This window comes from Elaeis guineensis, chromosome 6, assembly GCF_000442705.2.
Source record: "Elaeis guineensis isolate ETL-2024a chromosome 6, EG11, whole genome shotgun sequence".
NCBI classification, from domain to species: domain Eukaryota; kingdom Viridiplantae; phylum Streptophyta; class Magnoliopsida; order Arecales; family Arecaceae; genus Elaeis; species Elaeis guineensis.
Genome location: NC_025998.2, coordinates 1,109,873 through 1,119,807, shown reverse-complemented (window position 1 = coordinate 1,119,807; position 9,935 = coordinate 1,109,873). Strand labels below are relative to the sequence as shown.

The window sequence follows — 9,935 nt, the reverse complement described above, 5'->3', positions numbered from 1 at the left end:
TACTTTGAAATCACTTACCGTTTACTAAGTGAGCATTGCATCTGGTTATCAAAGTGCATTGTAAACGGTAAGTGATTTCAAAAGACCCAGACATGTACCCAGCATGTAAGGCTCGAAAGAACACTAGTAACTGGGATCCATGCAACCTGGCTACGCCCATGATCTAAATCTTCATGCACAGATAATATTATGTTGTTGGTTCTCATTTCATTCTCTCCAATACGTGCTTTAGCTTCGCTAGAGAGTGGACGGACGATAGCCTTGGGGAAGTGGTTGACCATGATCCTCCATTTGATCCAGCCAAAGCCATTATCAGATCTGCCCGTTATTCCACATAACATTATCATTTGACATCTTACTCATGAAACTGCATGCTGGTTAAGCTGACAATGGCAAACAGGACCGAATGTTAATTGCAGCACTCTCACAGGAGAGGAATATATGTAAGTAGAATTTTATGTCATACAAATATAGCATTCTATGCAAAGTAGTCAAAACCCAAGGATCATGAACTTAAACAGGGAAGAATGTCTTGTAAGGTTGAAGATGCGATAACAGATACACGATCATTGTTAAACTAAGTATCAAACCCATAGTTAAATTACCTGATAAATTAAGCAGTCATCCAAGTTAAGCTTTTCTTATTTAAAAAGCAAAATAGCACATACAAACACATGCTCCCGTAGTGTATAAATGAAGCTGAGCCCAACCAAATAGACAAGAACCAAAGGGGGGAGCTTTATAAACTTTAACCAAGAAATTGAAAATTGTAGTCCCAAATTGATGCTAGAAAACAAATAGCCATAACAGTGCCATCTATATAACTTCCTTCCATGCTTTGTTCAACTATGAGAAATTCACAGATTCGCAGGAACAAGTATATTGCAGGTGCTATGCATGTGCCTATTAAGATGGGGGAAGAGTGGGAAAAGATAGGCTCTTGGAGTTGTGTTTTTAAGGGAAAAAAGAGTGAGCGAGCAGTCTGCCTTTGTGTGCTTCTGGAGTAACCCTTTACATGCCCATGCATATTTAGACATAAGTCGTGCAGATGGAGGCTTTACTTCTAGGGGCTGGATCACATGCCCAACCATAAGAGCTCTTTTTGTATAATAGTATATAGTTAGATCTTGCTTTGGTAAATATTAAACTATTGGATTTTATTTTTCACATTAAATTTTAGTCGGTGTGAGCAAACACAATAATTGAGTTTTCTTCTGGCTTAATTGGTTAGGACAGCCAATGGGGTAATGGGGCGGATGGTCAGTGGGCAAAGCAGAGGATGGCTGTATAGCAGTCTAGAGAGAGAGAGAGAGAGAGAGAATGACTAACTGCTGAACTCCTCACGTCCTCCTCATCCCCCTTCCAAGACCATAGTAACATCATCCCCCACCTTGACCTTGCCAATGCCCTCCACCCCTATTGCCTCTCCAACAAAATTATCATCAACCATAAGAATTTTTCCACTTCCACCATCTACCCCCTCATCTTTCATCTGTGACTTATGCTTAGGGTGCCAAACCTGTTTTGGAATCTTTTGAAAACTCATTCCTGCAGTACCTTCCTCATTAAAAATTTTTAACACACCTATTTCACCATGCCCTCACGGCTTATAGTAAATAAGCCTCTAACCCAACCCTGTAGCTATCCTTACGGCCAACACCCTCTCTCCTCAACCAATATGCCTACTCTCATTGTTAAATTATAAGCGTAGTTGACCTCAATTCTCATGGGAATTACCGAAACAAAAGTCACTACTACGCACTAACTAATACTACCATGTCTTCCATGGGACACAACTGGTTATAACTGGTAATGCAATAAATCTAGGCTATGAAGTTGAAAAAGGTTCCGGTAAGCACAAAAGATATTTAGTTAATATCAAGAGGAAAGAAAAGTGGAATATCACTTCACAAGAAAAATGGAAAGTCCTAGAAGAAACTGGGTTAAATTAAAGATAAGTTTCTTGACAAAGCCATAAATGCGGAGAATGGCCAGGAAAAGGCAGATGTATATACACCCTGTAAAAGGAAGATGCACCTTCATCTCTTTAAATACATAGGTACTCTTTTAAGAATGCTCCACTATCTTTGGTACCACTCAGTAAAAAGAGCTTCAGAATCACTCATAATCTTCATTGAAGATCAGCAAAGGAGGTTTAGGGTACCCCATTTTTAGGCCTATGCTGATATATCTAGTCACTGTATTTTCTTGTTTAGCGGCCAAGAATTAAAATTAGAAAGTAAAGGATGAAGAAAAGAAAAGCAAATATTGGATCCAATTTTGGTTTTTGCACTGTCTTCAGGTCCCTCATCTAAGAATTTTATGATACCATAACCTGACACAGCAAATGATGGTTATACAACAGTCTACCATTAATACTAATAATGTTACAAAAAAAAAAAAAAAAAAGATTAAAAGTTAGATGATGTATATTTAAAATGGTCATTATAGTTCCTCAAAACATAGATGCAAAGCCATTAAGAATCTAACATATGCTATTAAAATAATTAATATGAATAATGTTGATAAATTAAAAACCAATAAAAGTTTGATAATGCTTGTTATGCAGAATACATAAGAACCATGTAATGGCCATAGCATTAGAAAGGCCCAAAGCCATCACATAGGGCATTACGATTGTTCAAGAAACTACTGATCTAACATTATGCTCAAAATAAGAGTGACGTTAGAATAGGAAATAACAAAGCTTTCCTCAGTAGTCACTGAATTTTTCTTAAAAAGTGGATAAATCAACTGGAAAATTTCAAAGGAAGATTGATAATTTGTGTCTGCACTTTGACCCTTATCAAATTTAGTATAGAAGTGCTCACTATCCTAACAAATTCTTTTCCTGAACATGCATTTGAACCAGTTTTCATTGATAATAAGAAACTTTTTAAACATCATATGTGAAATTATCTCACCGACTAGTCCTTGCCACCTCTTTGGGCGAACAAAAGAGCTAACTTTGGTCAACAAGGATAGATAGGTTTCCAATGTTGGTTGTTTGGGGTCAATATTCACTGGTCCCTTTTAGGCAATAAATGATACAATTTGGGGCACACAAATTTTCACTGGAGTAAAAGGATGCAGAGCAGACCTCTCAAGGTGCATATTAAGATGATTGCATAGGAACCATCATCATGCAGCATTGCTGGTTCTGTTGGTGTATAGCTTCTAATGAAATTCAGTTGCTTAGAACTAAACCTAGAAGCAGGATGCAAATCTGAGTTAAAAGAGAGCATGCAGAAAGGGAAAACTGGAGTAAGCAGGCCAATAAGATTGATGAACAAGGATGAAAAAGAATGATTGGCAAAGGGATCTTTTGAAGATATGGTACAGCATTATATGATTTAGAGAGGGAGATAATGATCCAAAGTTCATGCAGAAGACAGCAAATAAGAGAAAGTGGCAAAGTTAACATAACAAAAAATACGCGGCAATCTTATAAGAAGCTACCACCTCCCTGGAGGATCACATAGGAGAGATGCATCATTTATATTAGAGAATGACTTCAATAAGATAATAGATGATTAACTAGATGGAAAGAGAAGAATCAAATTAGAATTTGTAAAGAATTTTGAGAAGAAATAACAAGAAGGTTTCTATTTTTTTTTTTTTTCCAAGAAAAATATTAGGTCAAATCCAACCAATTCATTAAGAGATAACAAGAAGATCTCTTAGCGTTAATTAAATGTTTCAATTGATGGGCAGCTTACATAACCTCTTTATAACAACATTTTGCATATCCACATGCGACTGATAGTCAAAGCATGGGGAAGCACGGCTGCACTTGGGGTAGCCAACTCTCTGAAAGCTGTCTGAAGTAGGTTCGCGGACTCGGTAACGGAGCCCGTGCCGGTCGGCTGGCGGTACGGCTCGGTACCGGACAGGACCGGCGCGAACCGACAGGGCAGAGAAGGGAGAGGCAGAAGAAAGAGAGGGGGAGAAGGAGAGGAAGAGAGGGAGATCTTGCCGAGTGTCGGTACGCGCGGAGGAAGGTAAGGAGAGAGAGTGGGAGACCTCACCGGCTCACCGGAGGCCTCCGGACGAGTCTTGATAGAAGAACTGAATCCCCAAGTGAATTCCATTCCCATGAAAGCAACAAGAAACCACAGGAGGAATAAAAAACAACAGAAGCCCAAATCCAAAGATGAAAGGATATATTTAGGGGGAAAAAAAATCCAAGACACTCAAAAAGAACGAAACAACGAACTCAAAGAATAGCAACAATAAACCACAGCAGGCATAAAACCCTAAAACAAAAGAAATAGAAGGACAGCAAGAATACAGAGAAGAACCAAGCCCAGCTAACCTGAACCCAGATTGGAATTTCCCAAAACAAGGTCATGCCCGCCGGACGAGAGTCCCATGGACGCCAATGCCTCCGCCTCACCCTCTGGCGCCGCCTCCGCAGCGGCCCGCTTACCCCCGCCCTGCGCCCACGCAGCAGCGAGCTGGACGGGATCCCCGCGGTTCATGCCCAAGAAGTCGTGAAAGGTATCGCAACCGCCATTATCCTTCCTCTTTCCCCCCATTTCCTCAGGAGGAAAAGTCGTCATGCCGCTGCCACCGCGACCCGAAAACGAGTTCGAATTCCCACAAAGATAAAGCGAACCACGAAGCGAGCAAAGAAAGAAAGAAGAGGGCTTTGGCTCAGAGAGAGACTCGAAGGCGTTAAAGAGAGAAAAGCTCAGTGCTCTGATTCTCCTGTCTTATTATTATTTTTTTTTCTTTTCTTTTTATTGTTCCATGGGTTTCTCTGTTCTGCAGACAGAGAGAGAGGAGAAACAGTTTGGCGATTTTTTGGATGGAGATCAGAGTCGAGTGTTTACTTGAACGCGTCGAAGACAGAGAAAGTTGGGGGATCTGGTTCTCCTTCTCTCTCTATTATTATTATTTTTTTTTAGAAGGTCTCTGGTGGCCCAACTCTGGTGGCCCAACTTGGATTACTACGGTGATCTAGGTGATCCAAATCCTAAAACGTTTTAATTTTTAATAATTTAAAAATATTATATTCGATTTGCTACGGTATGATAAGTAATTAAAAATTTTAAATATATATAAATTAATATTATAAAAATTTAAAATTACCGATCATGTAATACCAAAAATATCTTGACAACTTATTTGAAAGTTGGGATTGAAGATTGGGATAGAAAAAATTTTAAAATAAAATTAAATAAAATTTTTCTCGAAAGAAGAAAGGATTTTTTTTTTCTTCCACGAAGATGACGTCCAAGTTCTCACACGTATTTCTTCTCTTCCATGTGGAGAACATGCCTCAACCATCTACTCCATATGCAAGAAAAAATATCACGATAAAAAAATAATTTTTTCTTCCTAGAAGTCTTTTACTCGTAAAGATATTTTAGTGAACATATTTTAATATAAGATAATCATGATGGAATGATGTTGGATACTCATCTTCAAGAACGGATTTTCTATCACTGCATTGGATGGTGATTTGAGGAATGGGGGTGATTTGAAATCACCATCACATAGTATCACCATGGTGCAACCAAATATGTTGATTTCATCATCTCCATTTATATCACCCTTGATTCTGGATGGATCACTCCATACCAAATGCCCCTTTAATTTTTTATTCTTTGGGCACTCTATTTGTAGTGAGACAAAGGAGGATGAGGTTTTTAATAGATAGAATGGTTGCTCATTCATTTGGAGAGAGATTTATACTTGTGCCTCTATAGTGGTGGTCTAGATTAGGTGACTGATTGAAGATAGGACTTCGATTGATGTGAGTTAGGATGCTTGGATCTCCATCCTGCCTCTCTCATTGGTCGACCTATGGCAGCACAGAGATGGACGACCATCTATGGGTCTATAATTTGATCATTGTAGACAACAGAGGTTAGAGGATTCAGGAGATCACCCGTTTGTTTGGTGGACAGTTTGTTGACAGGATTTTTATCATCTCGATTCCTGTCCGCTGGAGCTAGGACTTGAGGGTGCGGGAGCGGTCTTGTTGCACTAAGGTTCCTACTAGGGATCTTGTTGACATGAGCAGACCGGTGCTAGACAGGAGGATCGATGCGGCTTAGATTTGGAGAGTGGCTGTCCATTCCAGGATCGGGCTCTTTCTCTGGAAGGTTGCCTAGAATCGGCTCCCAACTTGAACATTTCTGTTATAGGATAGAGGTATGGAGGTTTCAACTATCTACTCAATCTGCAGGGTGGAGGAGAAGTCGACGGAGCAGACACTCCTCCACTGTCCGAGGACGAATTTGATTTGGAGGATGACAAATGGCCAGCTATGGGGGGCAATCAGTGGCCTTTGGCTTCCTCCCTTCCTAAATGCGATCCATCAGACCATAGTTGAGAGACCCCCTAGGGGTAGTAGGGTGACATATGTCACCTATCAGATTTGGCTGTCCAGAAATAGCTTTATGTTCGATGCTGAGATGGTACCTATATGGTGAGTACTTGAGAGAGTCTGTTGCTTAACTATAGAGTATTGCCACTTTGATACTACTGATCCGAATTGTGCCGCCTCGAGTTTTTAGGACTCCCTTGCTGTGCCTATAATGATCCAGAAAATTCTGTTCATTTTTTTAAAAGCCCACTCCCTTGGAATTTATTAAGATCAACTTCGATAAAAATGCCAAAGATAACAGAGGTGGTTCGGACTATATAGTCTAGGGCTCAGATGCTAGGCTCTTGCCGGTGGAGGGCTTACAGCTCTTTAAGCCGGCCGTCTCTAGTGCAAAGCTTCGTGCCACTTGGACGGATATTATCTGTGAGAAGTAGGATGTTGGGTGGATGTCTGGCTAGGATACCACCTTCTAAGATCTTTTCGGTACCACGCATTGCAGTAGGAAGAAAGAAGAAATAAAATAAAAACAATCAATTACGTGAATCAGCCAAAAAAAGGATTCGCCTCTACAAGGCATGCAAATTTCACTATGAGAAAAAGAAATATTACAAGAGAAGATCTCACCCTCAATCCTCATACACTCAATTTTTTCTTCATCAGAAGTTTTCCTTCATAAAAGCTCTCTCTCTAGGAAGACCCCCTGAACCCCTGAAGAGATCGTTGTCTGCTGTCCAGGAGCCCTGCTCCTTTTCACAGTGTCCTTGTGTCTCTCTCTCTTCCTCCATGGGTTCTCAATTTTTCTGAACTTTTCTTGGATCAATGCTGCACCACACAGCTTCTCTATTCCACACACATGCCTTTTAAAGGCTAAAAAACTGATTAGATTAGCATAAGGAGTCCTTAAATCATTCGAAAAAGCCCCCGTGGAACCGTTAAATCGAAATCAGAATCAACCCACACCATCAGATCACGCACCAGTCCACAAAACAGTATCGTGGATCGTAAGAAATGCATGAGAAATGCCCATGCGGTCCACGCAGCTTCCTGTACATCGTCTGATCCACCGTGGACAGGGCTGTGGGCTCCTAGCGAGCGCAATGGGCCTGGGCCGCGCCCGCATGTGTGCTTGGGCCTAGGCCATGTGCCCGGGCCTAGGCCGGCCCGTGCGCTCACGTGCCTGGGCCTGGGCCGTGCACCACCGCATGCAGTCGCATCGCCATAGCTCCGTCGGCCCGTCATCGGTTGCTGGCGGTCTTCCGCCATTTCGAATTTCATGCCGACTTCAATCACGCGTATCTCCTCCGTCCGAACTCCGTTTGAGGTGATCTTAGTCTCGTTGGACTCCATTATTCATCACAGACCTTGTTGTGGGCTCAATATGGACTGAATTTTGAGATATCAAATTCTAACAATCTCCACTTTGACTTGATATTCGGTCTCCTCCTAACTCCGAGAGCTTCTGGATCTCCTCACTCCTATGCCCTGGGGCAATCGCCTGCTAATCATGGATGGGCAAATATAGAAGTCGAGCCAAACCGCTCGATCCCATCTCTGTCGTATGCTGTGCTTCTCCTGACCTGAGATCTGCTCGGGATATCATCTTGCGGCAATAGAAATTTCACCTTATGATGTCGCTTCTCGTCCTCCCGAATCTCCTGTCTCATGTCCGATCCACCTCCATCTGGAGCTCCACCTCGCTCTGGGCTCCACCTTGCACTGGACTCCCTGCCAGGTAATAATGTCCTCTCCTCCCCTTCTTTCCCTCCAGAACAATCTTATCACCGCGTAGCACTTTCAGGATTCCTCCACCAGCTACCGTCATATAGCCTTTCGAATCTAGTCTGCTCAGTGAGATAAAATTTCGTCTGAAATTGGATATGTATCGGACCTCCCCCAATATCCTCACTGCACCATCATGTATCCTCCAGCTGACCATTCCGATGCTTCTGATCGCACAACTCGATCCATCCGGCAGATAAACAATACCCTCACTATTCTCTAGGGAGTCAAACTGCTCCTCTTTGTAACATACATGATAGGTATATGCAGAATCTAAAATCTACTGCTGGAAAAAAGTAGATACCTCGTCAGATATCTCCAGGACATCTTCCTCTAAATAGCTACTGGCCGTCGCTATAGTAGCCATCATCCGATCCCTGAGTTGAGGGTAATCTCTGGCTAGATGCCCCAACTCTTCACATCGATAACACTTGGTCTTGCTCAAGTCCCTCTTGGACTTGGACCACCCTCGTCGCGATCTCTTGTCGCTCCATCTACCGCTTTTTGCTCCTCCAGAAACCACCAAACTGAGCTGCCACCACCTGAGCTCGAAGCTGGGTTCTCCCTTCTAAGAACTTCATTCTAGAGTATCGCTGTGGTGACCTCATCCATCTTGATGGTGCTCTTCTCCACTAGAAGAGCAGTCACTAAGAACTCATACGAAGAGAAAAATAATGCTAGCAAAACCAGCGTCCTGGTCTTCTCCTCAATATTCTCACCAATGTTGAGGAGGTCAGTGAGGATTTTTTGAAAGTGGCTAAGATGCTCCTGCACGCTCTGTCCCTCAGTCATCACAGCTGATAAAACTATCTCCAAAGGAAAAGAGTGTTGGTGAGAGATTTCATCAAGAACAACTCGAGCTTCGACCACAGCATTATCGGAGAAGTCTCGCTAAGTATATGGATCACCACCTTATCCACTAGATACATGCGGATGGTACTCACCGCCTGTATCTGTAGCCGTCTCCAATCCTGCACCTCCATGGTGGTTGGCTTCTCCTCGCACAAAAGAGCATCGATCAATTCTTGTTGGATGAGCACATCCTTCACTCTTGCTTGCCACAAGGAGAAATTATTTTTTTCATCAAACTTGTTGATCTCCAATTTGATTGATCCTGTCTTCTCCATCAGTCTTGCTCACCACCGCTGCAATCTGTGTCTTTGTACCGCCTCGCTCTGATACCATTTGTTGGATGGATGTTTGGCCAGGACACCACCTTCCAGGACCTTTCCGGTACCGCGCGTTGCAGCAGGAAGAAAGAAAAAATAAAACAAAAACAATCAATTACATGGATCAATCAAAAAAAAAGCTCGCCTCCACGGGACATGCAAACTTCACTATGAGAAAAAAAAATATTACAAGAAGATATCTCACCGTCAATCCTCGTATACCCAATTTCTCCCTCATAGGAAGTTCTCCCTCACAAAAGCTCTCTCTAGGAAGATCCTCTAAATCCCTGAAGAGATCACTGTCTGCTGTCCAAGAGCCCTGCTCCTTCTTCTCATAGTGTCCTCGCATCTCTCTCTCTTCCTCCATGGTTCTTAATTTTTCTAAGCTTTTCTCGGATCAACGCCGCACCACATAGCTTCTCTGTTCCACACACAGGCCTTTTAAAGGCTAAAAAACCTATTAAATTAGCATAAGGAGTCCTTAGATCACCTGAAAAAGCTCATGGAACCATTGGATCGAAATCGAAATCAACCCACACTGTTAAATCACACACCGATCCATAGAACAGTATCGTGGACCTTGAAAAATGCATGGAAAATGCCCATGCGGTCCATGCAGCTTCCTGTGCACCGTCCGATCGATCGTGGAC

At 42.3% G+C, this 9,935-nt stretch overlaps 1 protein-coding gene across 3 annotated transcripts; it reads right to left on the bottom strand.

Annotated features, from left to right (window-relative positions):
• Positions 1-29: 29 nt before the first annotated feature.
• LOC140858393 (uncharacterized) lies at positions 30-4,828 on the bottom strand. 3 transcript variants are annotated; one of them, XM_073258819.1, is made up of 2 exons: positions 4,316-4,819; positions 30-383 (listed from the first exon to the last, which is right to left on the bottom strand). In XM_073258819.1, exons 1-2 carry the CDS (start codon positions 4,560-4,562, stop codon positions 379-381), a joined length of 252 nt encoding a protein of 83 aa, XP_073114920.1. In that variant the 5' UTR covers positions 4,563-4,819; the 3' UTR covers positions 30-378. The 3 variants fall into 3 exon arrangements, with proteins under 3 accessions (XP_073114920.1, XP_073114918.1, XP_073114919.1); XM_073258817.1 differs by lacking the exon at positions 30-383 and adding an exon at positions 391-2,335 and having other exon boundaries at positions 4,316-4,828; XM_073258818.1 differs by lacking the exon at positions 30-383 and adding an exon at positions 3,681-4,068 and having other exon boundaries at positions 4,316-4,823.
• Between the last annotated feature and the right edge of the window lie 5,107 nt (positions 4,829-9,935).

Excerpts from the sequence above, each read along its gene's own strand:
- LOC140858393 (XM_073258817.1), bottom strand. The coding sequence starts at position 4,562 with ATGACGACTTTTCCTCCTGAGGAAATGGGGGGAAAGAGGAAGGATAAT. Across the intron at positions 2,336-4,315 it reads AAATTCCAATCTGGGTTCAG|GTTATGGTATCATAAAATTC; the intron begins GTTAGCTGGGCT and ends TTGCTGTGTCAG.